At 45.3% G+C, this 22,915-nt stretch overlaps 1 protein-coding gene and 1 pseudogene across 3 annotated transcripts in view; both read left to right on the forward strand.

Annotated features, from left to right (window-relative positions):
* Positions 1-5,809: 5,809 nt before the first annotated feature.
* Positions 5,810-22,915, forward strand: part of LOC129015030 (cytochrome b-c1 complex subunit 2, mitochondrial-like) — a 55,195-nt gene continuing 38,089 nt past the window's right edge. For all 3 annotated transcript variants that reach the window (XM_054452586.2, XM_063654495.1, XM_063654496.1), the window contains exons 1-7: positions 5,810-6,133; positions 13,020-13,103; positions 13,202-13,351; positions 14,311-14,375; positions 18,227-18,283; positions 18,530-18,654; positions 21,385-21,482. In XM_054452586.2, the coding sequence (XP_054308561.2) occupies positions 6,101-6,133; positions 13,020-13,103; positions 13,202-13,351; positions 14,311-14,375; positions 18,227-18,283; positions 18,530-18,654; positions 21,385-21,482 (612 nt within the window). In that variant the 5' untranslated portion in view covers positions 5,810-6,100. The remainder of the gene's footprint in view (positions 6,134-13,019; positions 13,104-13,201; positions 13,352-14,310; positions 14,376-18,226; positions 18,284-18,529; positions 18,655-21,384; positions 21,483-22,915) is intronic.
* Positions 7,886-10,193, forward strand: LOC129015028 (rab-like protein 6; annotated as a pseudogene).

The following is a 22,915-nucleotide window of genomic DNA, read 5'->3' on the forward strand; positions in this document are numbered from 1 at the left end:
CAAAAGGGATCAATTAAGAGGGAGTTTAGGATTGCTAAAGCAGCTAGAATTTGAAGAGCAGGGTGCTGGTAAAGACGAAGCGGGGGGCCCAGAAATTTGAATGGGGTTTGCTGTGAGTCATGAGCTGGCCTGTGCCATGTGCAAAGGGAGAGATGCTGTGACGCCTATCAGAGAATGGCACCTGCTGGACTGAGAACTGAATGTGTTACCGGTGGAGGATATCTGAGTTACTGGTGGTGAATCTGTGTGCATCTGCAGCTACCTCAATTCTTGCCTCCTCAGAAGAAAGAAATCAACAGAGGGGCATAAGGCAGAAAAAGAGACAAAGGCAAGTTTCAGAGCAGGAGTGGAAGTTTATTTAAAAGGCTTTAGAACAGGATAAAAAAGGAAAGGAAAGTATGCTTGGAAGAGACCCAACCAGGCACTGAGGTCAAGCGCCCTGTTTAACAGTAATCTTAGGACTTTATAGGCTGGCCCCTTTCTCATGATTCTTCCCTTAGGGTGGGCTGCCTGCATGCCTGGTACCCCCTCACCCTTTGGAGGTGAGCACGCGCAGCGTGTTTAAGAAGTTGTACCCGAGCCCATCTGAGGCTTTCTTCCCTATTCTGGTGGAGTAACCCTGGAAAGTCATAGTCCGCCATTTTGTCTCTTAATGCACATGCCCAGGAAGTTGCTTCTCCCTAGTGTCTGCATTCAATTAACACTGTTAATTTAGTACAACAGGTGTGGACTGTCAGGAAATGGCCTTTCCAATTTATCTTTTTTTTTTTTGAGGCAGAATTTCGCTCTTGTCACCCAGGCTGGAGTGCAGTGGCACGATCTCGGCTCACCAAAACCTCTGCCTCCTGGGTTCAAGTGATTCTCCTGCCTCAGCCTCCCGAGTAGCTGGGATTACAGGCACCGCCACCATCTCTGGCTAATTTTGTATCTTTAGTAGAGATGGGGTTTCTCCGTGTTGTTCAGGCTGGTCTCAAACTCCCGACCTCAGGTGATCCGCCCGCCTCGGCCTCCCAAAGTGTTGAGATTACAGGGTGTGAGCCACCGTGCCTGGCCCAATTTATCACTTTTAGAGAGGCAATGTGATAACTGCCAAATCATCATCCGACATTCCTGGTGGGTGGGGGGAGAGCCCTCTCCTGTCCCGCTCATACCTGTCTAGCTACCTGTAACAAAGGTAGACCCAGAGTTTACATAGTGCAGAGAATGTCGGAATTCTTACTGAGCCACAGTGGAGATACCTTACTGAGCACCCCTTACAGTTATAACTCCAGAAAAGTCATGCCTTAGAAGTAAAGATCATGTCCTAGAATAAGATCAAAAACCTAAATAGACCCACCCTAACAAAGAATAAAATAAAAGCCTGCCAGAATCAAAGGGAGAATGCAAAATATACGAAAGCTGGGGAAAGACGTTTACTTCTGTGAACCAAAAGTATCTGAGACAGGTCTCAATCAATGTGGAAAGTTTCCATTGCCAAGGTTAAGTGCCTGAGAGGTATGTCTATGCCTTTCTCCAAAGATGATTTCGAGGGCTTCAATATTTAAGGAGAAAGGATTGATATGGGTGAAAAGGAAGAAAATTTGAAATGTTAATTCCAGCTCTTTGGGAGGCCAGTCCAGTGGACTGCCTGAGGTCAGGAGTTTGAGACCAGCCTGGGCAACATGGCAAAACCCCACTTCTATCAAAAATACAAAAATTGCCAGATGTGGTGGCATGTGCCTGTGGTCCCAGCTACTCGGGAGACTGAGGTGGGAGGACTCCTTGAGCCCAGGAAGTACTGGAAGCACTCAAGCGTGAGTGACAGAGCGAGACCCTGTCTCAAAAAAAAAAAAAAAAAAAAGAAAGAAAATTTAAAAAGTGTGGGTAGACAAGAGACAAAGGGTTGCATCCCCTTGAGTCTTTGATCAGCCTTTCACTGAATATACAATTTACATGTGAGAGGATGGGCAGAGGAATAGTCACTTACGTCATTGTCTGGCTTAGAGAATCTTCATTTTTTTTACATAATATAATGTAAACAATAGGGCAGAGGAAGCCATCAGATACACATTTGTTTAAGTTGGACTTTGAGTTCTGTCCTTTGTCCTGCACCTGTGAAAATAAGCTATCAGGCCTGGTGCGGTGGCTCACACCTGTAATCCCAGCACTTTGGGAGCCCAAGGTGGGCGGATCACCTGAGGTCAGGAGTTCGAGACCAGCCTGGCCAACATGGTGAAACCCTGTCTCTACTAAAAATACAAAATTAGCCGGGCATCGTGGCGCATGCCTGTAATCTCAGCTACTCAGGAGGCTGAGGCGGCAGAATCTGCTTGAAACCAGGAGGCGGAGGTTGCAGTGAGCTCAGATCGTGCCATTCCGCTCCAGCCTGGGCAACAAGAGTGAAACTCTCCAAAAAAAAAGGAAGGAGGGAGGAGGGAGGGAGAAAGGGAGGGAGAGAGAGAAAGAGACAGAGAGAGAGAAGGAGAGAGGAAGGAAAGGAAAGGACAGAAAGGAAGGAAAGGAAAGGAAGGAAGAAAGACAGCTATCAATTTACATTGCCAGGGTGAAATTCAACAGAACTGTTCTAGGGTAAAGATCTTCAGACCTAAATGGAATTTCCCTGTGGGCAAATTGTGAGGGAAGTTATGTAGCTTTTTATCCTTATAGCTATCTTATTTAGAAATAAAACGGGAGGTAGGTTTGTCTGACATCATTCCCAGCTTGAATTTTCCCTTCGGCTTAGCGATTTGGGGGCCCTGAGATTTTTTTTCCTTTCACACTTCCTAACTCATTTTATCTATGATAGAAAAATGCATGAATGAGGGGAATGAAAGCGACAGTTAAAGCCAGTATCACTCTGGAACATAAATGCACAAATCCCAACAAATTAGTAGCAAATTAGGTCTAGCAATATATTAAAAGAATAAAACATCCAGACCAAGTTGGGTTTATAACAGGAATGAAAGGTTTATTTATAATTCGAATCAATCAGTGTAACAACACAGAATAAGACCAATCTGTTCACCTCAATACATGGAAAAAGTATACGTGACCAAAAACAATAATTATAGAATATTAGAAATTGATATGAACTTTCTTTTTTTCCCCCCAGAGACAGAGTCTCACTGTGTCGCCTAGGCTGGAGTACAATGGCAGTGATCTCGGCTCACCGCAACTTCTGCCTCCCAGGTTCAAGCAATTCTCCCTGCCTCAGCCTCCCGAGTATCTAAGATTTCAGTTGCCTGCCACCACGTCCAGCTAATTTTTGTATTTTTTTTTTTTCAGTAGAGACAGGGTTTTGCCATGTTGGCCAGGCAGGTCTTGAACTCCTGACCTCAGGTGATCCACCCACCTCGGCCTCCCATAGTGCTGGGATTACAGGCATGAGACACCGTGCCCGGCCCAGGGAATATTTCATCAGAGATAATACTTGACAGGGCAGGATTCTGAAAGGAATGGGGAAGGAAATGCCAACATCAAAATTATGCATTGGGGAAGCTATGATTAATGCCTCTGGCCCTAAGATGGAAAGGTAATGTTGTTCCCAAGTATAAACCCACATCACCTTCCTCTGGTGTGTTTTACTCCTACTGTTGCCTGCTTTCTCTTTACATTCTCCCACCCCATACTCACCGCGAGCGCTCAGGGTAGGTAGTTAGACTCCATAGAGTCAAATTGGACTCCACATTAACGAAACTAACAATTCGAGCTTTCCAGCAATGAACTCATCTGCTCTTCCATGTCTACTCTTTTCCTGTCTGCTGGTTTCCTTTCCCAGGGCTTTCAGTGTGTTCTATGCAGAAACCAGTTCAAGGACTGGGTTTTCTTCTGCAACAAAATGCTAGAGTTGTGGCAGAGACCTCCACAGTGAGAACAGCCACGGAGTTGGCTAGGAGGTGACATGATGTGGAAGTGGTAGATATGTCCACAAGATGGCACTCCTAATTTGTAGTTTAATGCTTAATAGGACATTTTGCAATTGACAAACTTGGGATTTTATGATTTATGTAGCTGATATCATGAATTATGTTTCAAATCCTGCCACATTTTGAACAGAATTTATTTTTGCCCCTTTCTGATATTGGGTCATAACCTAAGAATGAGAGGACATTATAAGCAGGTGTGTGTCTGTGTGTGTGTGTGTGTGCGTGTGCACTTGAGCGTGGAGACTTGCGTGTTCCTCCTACCTGACCTGAACCGTTGAATGATGAAGTTACAATGACTGGACTCAGGGGTGCAGCTAACTTGGGAATTGGGATTTTGAAGTTCTGGAGACAGCTTTGTATGCCATGTTAATGAATTTGAACTTTATCCTGAAAAACGTGGCTGTCGTTGAAGAATTTTAAGCAGGCAGGTGGCTTGATCAGAGCACTGCTTCCCAAATTTCACTCAATGGTACCTTTATAACACATTCATGATTTTTGCCGTATCTCCGTATCATCAAGTTACTTATACGTTTTTATGCCAACTTTTATTATTTTATAAATGTACTTAAAGAGGAAATTCACTACTAGCATTGCTTGCCATAATCAAAATAAATATATTATTAAAATGGAACAGTGCTAAATAAGGTGTACACATGGACATAGAGCGTGGAATGACAGACACTGGAGACTCCGAAAGGTGGAGGGGTGGGAGAGAGGTGAACGATGAGAAAGTACTTAATGGGTACCATGTACATTATTCGGGTGACGGGTACACTAAAAGCCCAGACTTCACCATTACTGCAATATATCCATATAACATAACTGTACTTGCACCCCTTAAATTTATACAAATTTTTTAAAAGGAAAAAAATGGAAGTGTTCATCTATGTACCAACTTAAAATCATCTCATGCACTACTAGTGTTAAGTCTACCACACGTGGGCAAACTCTATGATATGAATTGGGTTGAGGGTGTCCCCAGCAGCACAGAAATTGGGTTGGTGCCAGGTTCTTAATGCCCAGATCTTAATTAGAGAGCCCAAGTCCGTTGTAGGCCTGGAGCAATTTAGACACAAGGCAAAAAGAACGTACATTTGCCTATGCCTTGTCACGTCTACACCACCAGCCTTTCTGAAACTATTGTGCATACGAAATCATCTCAGGATCTTGTAAAAACACCGATTCGGATCCAATATGGGACCTGGAGTTCATACATTTCTAATCAACTCCCAAATGGCATTGATGCTGATACTTTCGGTTTCCCAACCAAGCAACGTAGCAAGGTACGAAACTAAGTCCCTAAAGGGCAGGGACCACGCCTCTCGCGTCAGCACAGTGCCTGGCTCAAGGCACTTTCTGGGTTAACGCTCGCTGAAGACTGGAGTGAACGCTCCCCCAGGTCGTCACGTGACTGCCTTTCTCCAACTGCCGGTTTCGGCTCACATAACACACCTACTATCCAAAACATTTCTATTTTCCTAACACAAAAACTATAGCTAAGTTTTTATATTCTATGTAGCCCCAGCCTAGGACGTAAATTCCACGAGACCAAAAGCCTTGTGATGATTCCCCCGGGTTGCTGACCCTCCCGGTGTGTCCCGGGCCTGCTCTGGGGGACACAGCGGCGAATACGTTGAACAAGGCCCCTGTTTCACGGAGCTAAAGATCCAGTAAGGATTTCACCCAGCAAGAGGCAACTACGCTGGGCTTCGATGCCCAAGACCTCTGCAGAAAGGTGGAGTGGCAGGAATCTCCTGAAGCCCCCAATGTCCAAGGACGCTGAAACCCAGGGCCTCCAGTGCAGGTGTCATCCCGGAGAGCGCCTGCGGAGTCCCAAAAGAGGCGCGTCCCATTGGACAATCCCGAGCGGAAGAGGCCAAGACAGCGGGGGGAGTTGTGACGGGCTGCTGCAGACGTACTTCGAAAAGGGGTGCATACTGGATATTCAGGCCAGGAGAAGAACGCAAAAAGCAGTGACGTACATTATTCTCTGCATGTTTACTTGGGAAATTGTGCGTCTCCGTATTCTGAGTCTTGGAGGAATTGGACTGGTCTAACTCTATGCAGGGAGCAGTAGAGCGCGGCAGTATAGAGAGTACCTCACGAAGGGGACGTGGGAAAGTGTTAGCGGGGAACGCTGGGAAACTGCTTTCCTTTAATCCGGCAGTGACCGTGTGTCAGAACAATCTTGAATCATGAAGCTACTAACCAGAGCCGGGTCCTTCTCGGTGAGTTCAGATGGCGGGTTTGGGAAAGGGCTGCGGAGTAGTGTGTCGACAAGGTGATACGAAGCGGAGGTGTCTGGCCTGGGGTCTGGGCCTTGGGATTCGGTCTGCCCTTCCAGCTGAACCCTGCGGGCCAAGTGGGCTGCAGACTGGGTCAGGCTTTGGAGGCCCAGCTCATGCTCTGAGTACAAGAGACCTAACACCAGGAAACCTGAAGAGAGGGGCAGGACGTAAGAGCGGAGTTGAAGCGACTCCCTGGAGAGACTTCTGAAGGTCACTCCGGTACTAAAGTGCTGGAGAAAGAGACCGTGAAACCCAGGGGGAGCAGGAGGATGGCGCACTTAGCCCCCCACCTTCACTTTATCCGCTGCAGCCTCTGCTCCTTGGTTTATCACGGAGCGTCAGTTTCCCCAGCGAATAAAAGTATAAGAAAGGAGCTAATGCAGGTAGAACATTTACCACAGTACCTGGAACTTCATTGTTAATTACTGTGGTGTCTTAGTCTAACGTTGCTTTTCTTGATCGTATGTTAGACGGTTCCTCCAAGACGTCTCTGTTTGTCCTCAAAAGCTCCTTAATTAAGTTTCCTCTTCAAGCCTAAATTAAACATAGCTGTCACTTGGGGAAAACTCAAACATCAGGGTTATATCACTGTGGGACAGTGGTTATTAAGAGGGGTAAGGGGGAACACTTAAAAAAATTATAGCGAGGGACATTATGCACCCAGGGAACCGGTGGCGATGTTTGGAGACATATTTAGTTGCAACAACTTGTAAGGAGGGTGCTGTTGGCATGGAGAGGCCAGGGGTGCTGCTAAACTTCGCCCTACAACAAATAATTATCTAGCCCTAAGTGCCAGTAGTAGTACCTGTGTTGAGAAATCCCCCTAGATGGAGATGCGGAAGACCAGACCTGGGCATGGAATGTTCTTATGCTTTATGTTTACATAAATGTGCTGTGGGCTATATCAATTTAGGCTGTAATTGCATTAACCTTCCAGGTATACCTAGACACACCAGTGATTACCCTTGGAGGGAAGCACGGTTAGATTGGCAAAAGACCCCAAAATTTCCTTCTCCATTCTATTTTGCAATAGAAAAAGCTCAGAGAAAACAGTTGGAGAGGCCCAAAGTAAACAAATTGCAGTGAACTTGAAAGCAATTATTTATGTGTCTAATTTTAGCACTTTATATAGGAGAATAAACTTAGATATATCTTGTTATTAGAACAAAATAATTTAGAAAATTGCATGACAGTTATTAGGATAATTTGCTGATTTGAATGGGACGATTAAGAAGCACATTACCGGCCGAGCGCGATGGCTCACACCTGTAATCCTAGCACTTTGGGAGTCGGAGGCAGGCGGATCACTTGAGATCGGGAGTTCGAAACCAGTCTGGCCATCATGGTGAAACCCCGTCTCTACTAAAAATACAAAAAAAAAAATTAGCCGGGCGTGGTGGTGGTGGGCGCCTCTAATCCCAGCTACTCGCGAGGCTGAGGCAGGAGAATCTCTTGAACCCAGGAGGCGGAGGTTGCAGTGAGCCGAGATCGCACCGCTGCACTCCAGCCTAGGCGACAGAGCGAGACTCCGTCTCAAAAAAAAAATTACCGAGCCGGCGCCAAGATGGTGGCGCTGACGCCTGGAGAGCGGCCGCGCTGGAGGCAGCGGGGGCCGGAGCGGAGCAGTCGCGGCTGAGGTTCCCGAGTCGCCGCTCTAGGCTGCGCTCCGCCGCCGGGACCCCGGCCTCTGGCCGCGCCGGCTCCGGCCTCCGGGACATGGTGCGAGTCGCACCCCTTCCCCGCCGCCGCTGAGCTCGCCGGCCGCGCCCGGGCTGGGACGTCCGAGCGAGAAGATGTTTTCCGCCCTGAAGAAGCTGGTGGGGTCGGACCAGGCCCCGGGCCGGGACAAGAACATCCCCACCGGGCTGCAGTCCATGAACCAGGCGTTGCAGAGGCGTTTCGCCAAGGGGGTGCAGTACAACATGAAGATAGTGATCCGGGGAGACAGGAACACGGGCAAAACAGCGCTGTGGCACCGCCTGCAGGGCCGGCCGTTCGTGGAGGAGTACATCCCCACGCAGGAGATCCAGGTCACCAGCATCCACTGGAGCTACAAGACCACGGATGACATCGTGAAGGTTGAAGTCTGGGATGTGGTAGACAAAGGAAAATGCAAAAAGCGAGGCGACGGCTTAAAAATGGAGAACGACCCCCAGGAGGCGGAGTCCGAAATGGCCCTGGATGCTGAATTCCTGGACGTGTACAAGAACTGCAACGGGGTGGTCATGATGTTCGATATCACCAAGCAGTGGACCTTCAATTACATTCTCCGGGAGCTTCCGAAAGTGCCCACCCATGTGCCAGTGTGCGTGCTGGGGAACTACCGGGACATGGGCGAGCACCGAGTCATCCTGCCAGACGACGTGCGTGACTTCATGGACAACCTGGACAGACCTCCAGGTTCCTCCTACTTCCGCTACGCTGAGTCTTCCACGAAGAACAGCTTCGGCCTAAAGTACCTTCATAAGTTCTTCAATATCCCATTTTTGCAGCTTCAGAGGGAGACGCTGTTGCGGCAGCTGGAGACAAACCAGCTGGACATGGACACCACACTGGAGGAGCTGTCAGTGCAGCAGGAGACGGAGGACCAGAACTACGGCATCTTCCTGGAAATGATGGAGGCTCGCAGCCGCGGCCATGCGTCCCCACTGGCGGCCAACGGGCAGAGCCCATCCTCGGGCTCCCAGTCAACAGTGGTGCCTCCAGGCGCTGTGTCCACGGGGAGCTCCAGCCCCGGCACACCCCAGCCCGCCCCACAGCTGCCCCTCAATGCCGCCCCACCATCCTCTGTGCCCCCGTACCACCCTCAGAGGCCCTGCCCCCATCTGCGTGCCCCTCAGCCCCCGCCCCACGGCGCAGCATCATCTCTAGGCTGTTTTGGACGTCACCTGCTGCCGAGGCAGCCCCTCCACCTCCAGAGCCAGTCCCGGCCGCAGAGGCCCCAGCAACAGTCCAGAGTGTGGAGGACTTTGTTCCCGATGACCGCCTGGACCGCAGCTTCCTGGAAGACATGACCCCCGCCAGGGACGAGAAGAAGGTGGGGGCCAAGGCTGCCCAGCAGGACAGCAACAGTGATGGGGAGGCCCTGGGCGGGAACCCGATGGTGGCAGGGTTCCAGGACGACGTGGACCTCGAAGACCAGCCACGTGGGAGTCCCCCGCCGCCCGCGGGCCCCGTCCCCAGTCAAGACATCACTCTTTCGAGTGAGGAAGCAGAAGTGGCGGATCGCCCCAAAGACCCTGCCCCGGCTCCCCAGCAGTGCTCAGAGCCAGAGACCAAGTGGTCCTCCATACCAGCTTCGAAGCCACGGAGGGGGACAGCTCCCACGAGGACCGCAGCACCCCCCTGGCCAGGCGGTGCCTCTGTTCGCACAGGTCCGGAGAAGCGCAGCAGCACCAGGCCCCCTGCTGAGATTGAGCCAGGGAAGGGTGAGCAGGCCTCTTCGTTGGAGAGTGACCCCGAGGGGCCCATCGCTGCACAAATGCTGTCCTTCGTCATGGATGACCCCGACTTTGAGAGCGAGGCATCAGGCACACAGCACAGGGCGGATGAGTTTCCCGTGCGAGATGACCCCTCCGACGTGACTGACGAGGATGAGGCCCCTGCCCAGCCGCCCCCACCCTCCAAGCTCCCTCTCCCCGCCTTCAGACTGAAGAATGACTCCGACCTCTTTGGGCTGGGGCTGGAGGAGGCCGGACCCAAGGAGAGCAGTGAAGAAGGTAAGGAGGGCAAAACCCCCTCTAAGGAGAAGAAGGAGAAGAAGAAGAAAAAAGGCAAAGAGGAGGAAGAAAAGGCTGCCAAGAAGAAGAGCAAACACAAGAAAAGCAAGGACAAGGAGGAGGGCAAGGAGGAGCGGCAGCGGCGGCAGCAGCAGCGGCCTCCGTGCAGCAGGGAGAGGACGGCTGCAGATGAGCTGGAGGCTTTCCTGGGGGGTGGGGCCCCGGGCGGCCGCCACCCTGGGGGTGGTGACTACGGGGAGCTCTAGGCCGGAGGGGGCAGTGGCCGCCCTGGGGCGGGGGGCGTGCCTGTCACTGCCTGGGGAGGCGTTTGCCTCTGCACCATCGCCTTTGCCGCTGCCCGGTGGCTGCCGTGTGCACTTCTGAGCTGGAAGATGCCGGGCATTGGTGGTCCCCGGGCTGGGCCCTGCAGGTGCTGGGCCTCCAGGTCCGGCGTGAGCCTGCTCTGCAAGAAGGGAGGGGACAGCTGGCTTCAGCCAGGCTCAGTGGACACCCTGGCTCTCTTGGGGCAGAGCCGCCTGTCCCCAGTGTTTCTCAGGGATGTGACTGAGGCCCAGGAGGGACCTGTGAGGGTCTGTTTACAGAGGCTGGGCAGGGGCCGCTTGGTTGTGGGGTGAGCACTGCCCCGGCACCTGCTTGCCCTCCGTGCTCACCCGGGGCCGCAGCATGCCTATGGCTCCGCTTCCGGCCGGGAGCCCTGAACACGGGTGTGCAGACGCACCCTAAAGGGCGGCCCGGGCCCCCACGCTACAAGGCTGGCGAGAGACCGAAGGCAGCATGTGAGGCCTCTCCTGGGAGTGGGGGTTGTGTTTCCCACAGTGGCCTCAGCTGGGCCCCCACTCAGGTGAGCCCACAGACAGGAGCCGGGAGGCATTCCTCCCAAACACTCCACTCAGACCATAAAGCACTCCTGTTTCAAAAAAAAAAAAAAAAAAAATTACCAACAAAGAGTCACTATTTGGGCACATTTGGTTGGAAAACACCTAAAATCTCACTTGGTAACAGAATTATAGATTATTCATATTTGAATTGCTATGCCCATATATCTTAAGAGTTTACTTTTATAGGCCAAAATTACAAAGAAGGTTAACTATACCATACCCAGCAAACTAAATTGATGACGATAAAGTAAAGCTAATTGTAATTCATAACTGAAAAGCAGTACTAAAAGCAAGTGATAACCAGCAGCCAACCTAGTACAGCACTAATGATGTACAACAAACAGCCTTCTGGACAGCACAGAGTGGAGGCATTGCAGACTGTGCAGGGATGTCTGGGAAACTCCAGCGAGGAGGTGTTCATTGGGTCTCGGGAGCACCAAGTTTTATTCACTTATCATCTCCTCTAATAACCTCATGAATTTTAGTCATAATCAGAATGATTTGTATGGTATTGTATAACATTTGCCAAAACAAACTGAATAAAATGAATGCATTTTGGGTCCATTATCTAATATTTAATGGGACCCTTTTACCCTACCAGTAACTGCATTTTATATATTGAGAATCTGACGTGGATGAAGCCATTGTTAATCTCAGGATGACATACATGTCATAAATGTTTTATTTAGTCAAAAAAAGTAAGACCTTTGGTTGTGTGGTCTTAATACAGCACACGAGAGTGAAGATACAATGGAAAATATTGAGGGCTTGGAGGAAGTTGGTATATACTTTGTCTTTTTCTTTTTTTTTTCTTGAGATGGAGTTTTGCTCTTGTTGCCCAGGCTGGACTGCAATGGCACAATCTCGGCTCACTGCAACCTCCGCCTCCCGGGTTCGAGTGATTCTTTTGCCTCAGCCTCCCCAGTAGCTGGGATTACAGGCATGCGTCACCACGCCCCGCTAATTTTGTATTTTTATTAGAGATGGGGTTTCTCCATGTTTGTCAGGCTAGTCTCGAGCTCCTGACCTCAGGTGATCCGCCCACCTCAGCCTCCCAGAGTGCTGGGATTACAGGCGTGAGCCACCGCACCCAGCTAGTTTGACTTTTTTAAAGGTTTCTAAGATGATTAAGGAGATGAAACCATTTCAATTGGAAAATAGACTGAACGGATGACATTCACTGGGCAGATAAAAGAAACAAGAAGCTGAAACCTATAAAAGGTTGTGGACACAGGCCGGGTGTGGTGGCTCCCGCCTGTAATTCTAGCACTTCGGGAGGCTGAGGTGGGTGGATTGCCTGAGCTCAGCAGTTTGAGACCAGCCTGAGCTATGGGGTGAAACGCCATCTCTACTAAAATACAAAAAATTAGCCAGGCGTGGCAGCATGTGCCTGTAATCCCAGCTACTTGGGAGGCTGAGACAGGAGAATCGCTGGAATCCAGGAGGCAGACATTGCAATGACCCGAGATCGCGCTGTTGCACTCCAGTGTGGGACACAGAGCACGACTCCGTCTCAACAAAAAAGGTTGTGGATGGGGTGATCTGACACTTTTTCAAAAAATGCCAAAGCTTTAGAACTACAAAGAACCATGAAACTTTTATAAGGTAACTGAAAGATAAGAAAATACAGTGATTCTTTACATCATTTAAAAAATAAGCATCAAAACTCTATAAATCACTAATAGAGGTTCAAGAATGGCTTGGGCAAACTGGTGGGTTAATAAGTCCATAATAAGTTATGCAGCTAGGCGGGGTGCAGTGGCTCAAGCCTGTAATTCCAACACTTTGGGAGACCAAGGCGGGCGGATCACTTAAGATCAGGAGTTCAAGACCAGCTTGGCCAACACAGTGAAACCCCATCTCTACTAAAAAATACAAAACAAAAACTAGCTGGACATGGTGGCACACACCTGTAATTCCAGCTACTTGGGAGGCTAAGGCAGGAGAATGGCTTGAACCCAGGAGGTGGAGGTTGCAGTGAACTGAGATTGCGGCACTGCACTCCAGCCTGAGCGACAGAGGGACACTCTGTCTCAAAAAAAAAAAAAAAAAAAAAAATGTTATGCAGCTAAATCCTCCCATGGAGGTGGTTATTGCTCCTTTTACCCCCGAACACCCTCTGTCGTTTGGGTACCCTAAGGTACCATGCTTTTATATAAAGCACTGTTCTTGTGAGAAATATGTGTAACTTGTGTTTTTTATGTTTAGAGATTTTATTCCCTCAAAGTTGCCCCCAAAGTTAAAGCCACAGCTGCGCCTGCAGGAGCACTGCCACAACCTCAGGATCTTGAGGTTAGTCCCACTAACTTGCTCGCTGGAAGCTATACATGCCTTACTCTCCTTGGTAATACGAAGACATTCATTATATCTCTACTTTATTTTAAATACAGTTTACCAAGTTACCAAATGGCTTGGTGATTGCTTCTTTGGAAAACTATGCTCCTATATCAAGAATTGGTTTGTTCATTAAAGCAGGCAGTAGATATGAGGACTCCAACAATTTAGGAACCACCCATTTGCTGCGTCTTACATCCAGTCTGGTGAGTATCTTCACTACCTCAAGTGTTTGGAAATGCTGTGGTATCTTGGTCCTGTGAAAAAGAAAAACTAAAATCAATGTCTTTATATTTGATTCCTTGACCTGCCATAACAAATTACCATGGACTGGGTAGCTTAAACCAAATAAGTTTATCCTGTCAGAGTTCTAGAGGCTAGAAGTCCAAGTCAAGGTGTCTAAGCCAAGCCAAGATATCAGCAGGGCTGTGATCCCTCTAAAGGTTCTAGGAAGGCACATATCCTCCCCCACCTGTTCCTAGCTTCCAGCAGTTGCCCACAACCCTTCGTGTTCCTTGACCTGCAACTGCATCACCGCAGTCTCTGCGTTTGTTGTCACATGGCCTTCCTTCTGTCTGTGTCCACATTTCCTCCTAATAAGGATACCAGTTATATTAGATTTAGTGCCCACTATAATCCAATATGATGTCATCTTAAGTACTTACATCTGCAGAGACCTTATTACCAAATAAAGTAACATGCAAACATTCTGGCTGGACATAAATTTGGAGGGGAATACTGTTAAACCCAGTATAGTCCCCTAATGTAAAATGAGAAACCACAAGATATTTGCCACAGAGAAGCACTAAATTAGTATCCATATGAATGTTGATGTTAGAGCATAAGAAATTCAGTAAACAAATTTTTAAAACGAAAAAAAGAAAATTAACTCTTTTTTTCCCATATACAAGTCTCTTTCAGAATAGACTAATGAATCCAGTAAGCTTGTATTTGACACTGGAAATTTTACATGAATGTACTTAATGTAAAAATCTATACTTAAGCTTTCTGTTGAGCCTTGTTTTATAATTCTTAACTAAAAAAGGATGCAGGAATTTAGTAAAATTCTTTTTAAATCTGCTCACAACAGATTTTGATATAGTGTGATGTTTGGCAAACTTGGCATTGAAAAGCTACAAAGATAATCATTCTTTTCTTTTTCAAGACGACAAAAGGAGCTTCATCTTTCAAGATAACCCGTGGAATTGAAGCAGTTGGTGGCAAATTAAGGTTTGTTAAATAAGTAATAGAAAATAGTGAAAATGCCAGAAAATATTCAATTTTAAGGGAACTTTTCTCTGTTATCAAGGAGGTTGAGGATTTCTTAAGCAACACAAGAAGGAAAAGACTGATGAATTTGAGTACATCAAAATGTAAAACGTCTTTATGTCTTAAAGTAAAAATTTAAGTAACTGTCTGGGAGTAGATATCTGCAATATATAGGCATACCTCAGAGATGTTGCAGGTTCTGTTCCAGACCACCACAATGAAGGGAATATCGCAGCAAAGCAAGTCATAGGAATTTGGGGTTTCCCAGTGCATATAAAAGTTGTGTTTACACTATACTGTGGTCTACTAAGTGTACAATGACATTTTGTCTTGGAAAAAAAGTACATAACCTTAATTTTAAAATATTTTGTTGCTTTAAAAATGTTAACAGTTATCTGAATCTTCAGCAAGTCATAATCTTTTTGCTGGTGGAGGGTCTTGCCTCCACGTTAATGGCTGCTGACTGATCAAGGTGGTGGTTGCTGAAGGTGGTGGTGACTGATAATTTCTTAAAATCAGACAACAGTGAAGTTTGCTGCATTGATTGACTCTTCCTTTTATGAAAGACTTCTCTGTATCATGAGATGCTGTTTTTAGCCGTTTACCTACACAACTTCTTTCAAAATTAGAGTCAGTCATCTCAAACCCTCCCAGTTTTTTATCAACCAAGATTATGTAATACTCTTTTTTATCATTTCAACAGTGTTCACAGCATCTTCAACCAGGAGTAGAATCCCTCTCAAGAAACCACTTTCTTTGCTCATCCATAAGAAGCATCTCCTCATCTGTTCAAGCTTTATCATAAGATTGCAGCCCTTCAGTCATATCTTCAGGCCCCACTTCTAGTTCTCTTGCTACTCCCACCATAGTTGCAGTTTCTTCCCCCTCTGAAGTCTTGCCTCTCAGAGTCACCCATAAGGGTTGGAATTGGCTTCTTCCAAACTTATGTTAATGTTGATACTTTGACATCCTCCCATGAGTCACAAATGTTCTTAATGGTGTCTAGAATGGTGAATTCTTTCCAGAAAGTTTTTTAATTTACTTTGCCCAGATCCATCAGCATCTTCACTATCTGTGGTAGCTATAGCCTTACAAAATGTATTTCTTAAATAATAAGACCTGAAAATAAAAATTACTCCTTGACCCATGGGGTGCAGAAGGGATGTTCTATTAGCAGGCATGAAAACAGTATCAATCTCCTTGTACATCTGCATCAGAGCTCTTGGCATTGTCAGCAGTAATAATTTGAAAGGAATCTTTTTTCTGAGCAATGGGCTTAAAATATTCAGTCAACCATGCTATAAACAGATGTACTATCATCCAGGCTTTTTTGTTCCATTTACAGAGCACAGGCAGAGTAGATTTAGCATAATTCCTAAGGGCTCTAGGATTTTGAGAATGGTACATGACCTCATCCTAAAGTCACCAGCTGCATTAGTCCCCAACAAGAGTCAGCCTGTCGTTTGAAGCTTTGACGCCAGGCATTGACTTTTCTCTAGCTACGAAAGTCCTGGACAGCATCTTCCAATGTAAGGCTGTTTTGTCAGCATTGAAAATCTGTGGTTTAGTGTAGCCACCTTCATCGATGATCTTATGTAGATCTTCTGGATAACTTGCTGCAGCTTCTATATTAGCATTTGCTGCTTCACTGTGTACTATTATATTAAGAAGATGGCTTCTTTCCTTAAAGCTCATGAACTAACCTCTGCTAGCTTCAGACTTTTCTTCTGCACCTCACCTCTCTCAGCCTTCATATAATTGAAGAGAGTTAGGGCATTGCTCTGGATTAAGCTTTAACTTAAGGGAATACAGTTAGATCTAATCCAGACCAGTAAAACTCTCTGTTATCAGCAATAAGGCTGTCTTGCTTTCATATCATTCATGTGTTCAGTGGAGTAGCACTTTTAGTTTTCTTCAAGAACTGCACTGTTGCAAGAGGCCTAGCTTTTGACCTGTCTCCGTTTTTAACATGCCTTCTTCACTTCCTCAGAAGCTTAATCCCTTCTAGCTTCTGATTTAAAGTGAGAGACATGAGATTCTTCCTTTCACTTGTATACTTAGAGGCCATTGTCGGGTTATTCATTAGCTTAATTTCAATATTGCTGTGTCTCAGGAGTAGGAAGATCCAAAGAGAGGGAGAGAGACTTGGGGAGCAGCTGGTCAGTGGAACAGTCAGGACAGAAACAGCATTTCTTTTTTTTAATTAATTTATTTTAAAGACAGGGTCTCGCTCTGTTGCCCAGGCTAGAGTGGAGTGGTGCAGACATATCTTATTGCAGCCTTGAACTCCTGGGCTCAAGCGATTCTTCTCCCTCCGCTTCCCAATTACCTAGGACTATAGGCACATTCCTCCATGCCCGGCTAATTTTTTGTTTTTTTTTTTTTGTACAGATGGAGGTCTCACTATGTTGCCCAGACTGGTCTTGAACTCCTGGCCTCAGGTGATCCTCTCACCTCAGCCCAGCATGCTGGGATTACAGATGTGAGCCACTGCACCCAGCCCAGATTTTTTATATATTGTGTTGTCAGTGGTAAAGATGATAGAGAATGTCTCATTCTGCTGATAAGAGTATAAATTGATACAACCACTTAGGAAAGAATCAAAGAATATCTGGTAATATTGAAAAACCCCACAGTTTTTAATCACATTCACAAAGGTATTCTTTATAAAGACTGGAAATGATCTAAGTGTCCATCTTTAGGGAAATGGGTAAAGTATGACAGAGTCATGATGAGACCGCTACACAGCCATTACGGAATGAACTAGATCTATACGTCAACATAGCACAACTGAAGGGCAAAATAGTGTGTGAACAAGCAAGTTTCAAGATTTTTTTAAGGTATTTTAATTTTTTAAGCAGAAAAATACTATGTAGTGCTTATGATTGTGGTTTCCAGAGTGGGAGAGAGTGAGGGAATTGGCCTTGGAAGGGTACGAAAAGATCTTCAACTTTATTTGCCATTTTAAAAAATTGTGGTCAAATGTATATAACATAAATTTTTTTTTTTTTTTTTTTTTTTAAGACAGTCTCGCTGTGTCACCCAGGCTGGAGTGCAGTGGCATGATCTTGGCTCACTGTAACCTCTGCCTCTTGGGTTCAAGCGATTCTCCTACCTCAGCCTCCCTGGTAGCTGGGATTACAGGCATGCGCCACCATGCTTGGCTAATTTTTGTATTTTTAGTAGAGACCATGGTTTCACCCTGTCGGCCAGGCTGGTCTCAAACTCCTGACCTCAAGTGATCCGCCCACCTCGGCCTCCCAAAGTGCTGGGATTACAGGTGTGAGCCACCGCACCCGGCCCAAATTTATCATTTTCTTGAGTGTGCAGTTAAGTGGTATTCAGCAACCATCACCAACATTCAGCTCCAGAACTTTCCTTTCTTCTCCCACCTGAAACTCTGTACCTGTTAAACAATGGCTGCTCATTCTCCCCTCCCCTCAGCCTCTGGCAACTGCCATTCTCTTTTCAGTCTCTACAAATTTGACTACTCCAGGTACCTCATAAGTAGAATCATACAATATTTGTCCCTTTGTGACTGGCTTATTATCCTTAGCATAATGTCCTCAGGGTTCATCTGTGTTGTAACGTGACCAGATTTCACTCCTTTTAAGGTTGAATTATTTGCTGGTTTTTAAAAAAATTTTGAATTTTAGTTGGTGAATATGTGGAGTTTTGTTATATTATTGTTCGCACCTTTTATACTTCAGAAATTTTCTTTCCAAAGGAATTGGTTGATATAACAGAAGATTATAAGGGGAAGCTTACTATCCTGATTCAGATGATTTACTGTAGTTTATTTTCCAATTCAGTGTGACCGCAACAAGGGAAAACATGGCTTACACTGTGGAATGCCTGCGGGATGATGTGTAAGTACCTGTGTGTGTTTAGGACTTCTGCTTTGAAAGAAATACTAAGCTGCTCATTTCTGGTCTTTGTAATGCATCATTATGACCTCTGACTTCCATTTTGGATTATTGTTCATAAACTGCTCAAAAACACTGTGCTTACTGCAAGACGCAAACTTTCACATTGAGAGCATTACAGCTATGTAGAATCTCAAATGTTGGCTTTACATTTTTGACTCGTAATTCTTATCTCGATGTCTTCTGTAGTGATATTCTAATGGAGTTCCTGCTCAATGTCACCACAGCACCAGAATTTCGTCGTTGGGAAGTAGCTAACCTTCAGCCTCAGCTAAAGATTGACAAAGCTGTGGCCTTTCAGAATCCGCAGACTCGTAAGTACATTTCCAGATCACATTTGATTCTAAGATAACTGGGTTTTTTAGAAGGTCAATTTATAGAAGAAAAAAAATTGCTGTCAAAATTTATTTTTTTATTTTTATTTATTTATTTTTTTGAGACAGAGTCTCACTCTGTCACCCAGGCTGGAGTGCAGTGGCACGATCTTGGCTCACTGCAACCTCCGCCTCCCGGGTTCAAGCAATTCTCCTGCCTCAGCCTCCTGAGCAGCTGGAATTATAGGTGTGCACCACCACACCTGGCTAATTTTTTGTATTTTTAGTAGAAACGGGGTTTTGCCATGTTGGTCAGACCGGAGTTCAGTCTTGAATTCCTGGCCTCAAGTGATCTACCCACCTCAGCCTCCCAAAGTGCTGGTGTTACAGGTGTGAGCTACCATGCCTGGCCAAATGTTTTACTACTTGAATTTGAAAATATCTTTTTCAAAAATTTGTTATTTAGATTTATTATTCTTTTGTTTCTAAACATTTATAATCATTTTTCATGTTTGATGGTAAGTAAATTGTTTGTAAGATCCTAGAAGTTTTTCCTGTTTCCTTCCCAATGTTTTGTTTTTGTTTGTTTGTTTTTGAGACAGGGTGTTGCTTGTTGCCCAGGCTGGAGTGCAGTGGCACAGTCTCACTGCAGCCTGAACCTTCTGGACTCAGGTGATCCTCCTACTTCAGCCTCCTGAGTAGCTGGGACTACAGGCACACACCACCACACGCTGCTAATTTTTATTTTTATTTTTTTATGGAGATGAGGTCTCACTCTATTGCCCAGGCTGGTCTCAAACTCCTGGGCTGAAGTGATCCTCCCACCTCAGCTTCCCAAAGTGCTAGGATTACAGGCGTGAGCCACTGTGCCTGACCCCTAGTGATTTTTAAGAGTTGTTTTGCTTACCCCAAATCCTGTACCAGTTTATTGCTGCTGCTATTATTGCTTACTGTTGTGTTGCTATTATTGTTTAGCCATCTCCTCTTTATTGAGTCTTTCCAAAGTAAGTAACTTAATTTTTTTAAATAGGAATCTTTTTTGCATTCATATTTTATGTTTATATGTCTAATTATATAATCTTGACAAGTACAACTGGTAATACAAGTCTGTAAACAAGCGCCGCTGACTCTTGGGAGTCATACAACTTCTGGTGGGAGCAGAAATGTGCAGGAAGAGCAGAAATAGCTCAACTCAGTGGCTCAGCATGGGACAGGCTGCCCTCCACATGCAGGCCTGGGGACTGATGTTATTTCATGATGATGCTTGCTGTCACAGAGAAGCATGATCTTTGTTGCTCAGGATTTCTACTGAAGAAATAGATAGAATAGTACAATTTTAGAAAAGATGACCTATGTGTCCAGAGTGGCTTCTTCCCCACTGGCGGCTGTGAGGCACCAGCCTGCATCTATTCTGCCTGAACAGTTACTATGTAGTCTCCTGGCTGGTGTCAGCCTCCAGGTTTACATCTTGAGTCCATGATGCTTGCTGTCACAGAGGAGCATGATCTTTGTTGCTCAGGATTTCTACTGAAGAAATAGATAGAATAGTACAATTTTAGAAAAGATGACCTATGTGTCCAGAGTGGCTTCTTCCCCACTGGCGGCTGTGAGGCACCAGCCTGCATCTATTCTGCCTGAACAGTTACTATGTAGTCTCCTGGCTGGTGTCAGGTTCCAGGTTTACATCTTGAGTCCATCTCCCACACGGCCATTACAGTGATCCTTCTGACATGAAAGTAAGCCTTCTTATTATCTGTGGGATAAAGTCCAAACAGCATATACATATATGGCCTTGCATGATCTTACCCCAGCCCACTTCTCTTACTTTATGCTCTACCTTCTTCTTCCAGCTGCAATTCCCATTTGAATCAAATTATCGTTATACTTTATGCCTTTGTTTTGTCTGCTTCCTATGCCTAAAATGATGTTCCCAAATGATTTCCCCTGGGAAACACCAGCTCGTTCTGTAAGATGGATCCCATATATTACTTGTATTAATTGTTTTCCAATTCCCACTACCCTTCCCTTGTACCTCTACTGCACTTCTGACACACTGCCGACATTGTACCCATAATACTTTATTTCACAGTTTTTCCTCTTAAAATTTGAGGGCAGGCATTGTATGTTCCACATCTCTGTATTTCTGGCACCTAGCACAGTGCCTCGCATAGGCAAGTTGCCAGGTAATGAGCAACTGAAGGAAATACTGCAGGCAAAAAGGCATTGAAGCAAGAAAGCAGGGAAAGCACCAAGCACCACGGAGGAGTATGTCCCAGTGGAAGCTCCCATTGGTCCCCTGAAAGCTACCTGACAATCTCCTTATTACTTAGAGAGGAAACGTAGGAGTAAGTAAAATTCAGATTAAATGACTTGTCCAAGGTCACATGGCAAGATGGCAGCAGAACCATAACTAGATGGGGACTTCCCAAAACCCAGGCCAGTATACCTTCCGAGTGATACCAGCTAGGTTAAAGTTAGAAAAGTGGTTTAGGTGGACTCCAGTATATAGAAGCTGCTGCCTTGTAATCTTTTTTTTTTTTTTTCTCAGCACATTCTACTGGCAGAAACTGGCAGTTACTAGAGGTTAAATAATAATAAATTTTAAGTCCTGTCAACATATGAATGCCAGAAGATGACCAAATTTGTATAGGCTTGTTGCTTTCTAGGTCTTAAAAATGTTGTCTTTACTGAAAGTGCATTTCCCTAAATGCTTCTTCACTTATCTCACAGATGTCATTGAAAATTTGCATGCAGCAGCTTACCGGAATGCCTTGGCTAATCCCTTGTATTGTCCTGACTATAGGATTGGAAAAGTGACATCAGAGGAGGTACCAATAAAACATATTTTGAAATGTGCTTGTTTTTCACATTAAATTGAACATCTACCATTTCAGGCTTGTTTGTTAATTTTTCCTTTTATCTTCTAACCTTAAGAAATTCAACGTGCTTGCTTTTTCATCCGCCTGCTTTTTAACTAAAATTTTATCTGAACAATTTTTGTATATCCTTTAAGAAATGTTTTCATGACTAAAGGGACATGATCATTACAGAAAAATTAAAAAGTAAAATCAAACAAAATGAAGGAAAAGAAAACATCTCACGTACCTAAAGGCACTCAGTGTTAATACCTGCTATATTTTCTTCTAAACCCTTTTCTGTGTGTATGTATCTTTTTTGTTTGTTTGTTTGTTTGTTTTAAATACGGGGTCTTGCTGTGTTGCCTAGGCTGGTCTTGAACTCTTAAGCTCAAGCAGTCCTTCTGCCTCTGCCTCTCAAAGTGCTGGGATTACAGGCATGAGCCATTGCACCCAGCCTGTGTATCTTTTTTAAACAGTATTTAAATGTTTAAGTATCATAATAGGGGCTGGGCCCAGTGGCTCACACCTGTAATCTCAGTACTTTGGGAGGCCAAGACAGAAGGATCACTTGAGGCCAGGAGTTCAAGATCAGCCTGGGCAACATAGCAAGACCCTGTCTCTACAAAAAAAAAAAAAATGTGTGTGTGTGTGTGTGTGTATGTGTGTGTGTATGTGTATATATAAAATAGGTCCTTTGACTAAAACTCTTTGGTCTCTCTGAATTTGTAAATAAGACTTGAGCCCACTTCCTTAGCTCCCGATCCATCCTCGCTCGCTCATTCACGTTCTTCAGCACACCAGCCTCCGTTTGCTGGCTGTAGGGGTTTGTCACATGCCACAGCCATATGTGCATCTTAGAACTTTGTTTCCAAAACATGAAACATTGAATGCTAAATCTACAAGTGTAGATATGTGCATATAATCTTAATTTCCTATTCCTACCACCCAGACCCAAAAACAGATTTTATCAAAAGACATTAAGAGAAAAATTGGGAATTATCAACACCTTCAAAGTATATCTGACTCAAAAATTTAAGGTTTTTACTCTCGTTTCATTCTTAGTTAGCCGTTACAGAAAACTAAACTGTATCCCTTGCTCTTTTTGACTTATCAATTAACAATTTGATGCCTTCCATTTATATGGCACTTTTATTTACAAATTTTAACTTATATCATCCAACTTGAACAGGCAGCAGTTTTCATAAGACTGGACTCTAATGAGTTTTGAAATTTTTTAGAAATCAAATTCAGCCTCATGAAGATGTGTCATTAAGTTAGCTAAAACATAGCAAAAGTTTATCTACAAGGATGGCTATTGTAATATTGTTTTATAATTGTGAAAAATTAGAAACAAGTTAATATCCAGCATTAGGGAACTAGTTAAATAACTTATAGAATGGAAC

Source organism: Pongo pygmaeus, chromosome 18 (genome assembly GCF_028885625.2).
Source record: "Pongo pygmaeus isolate AG05252 chromosome 18, NHGRI_mPonPyg2-v2.0_pri, whole genome shotgun sequence".
Lineage (NCBI taxonomy): Eukaryota > Metazoa > Chordata > Mammalia > Primates > Hominidae > Pongo > Pongo pygmaeus.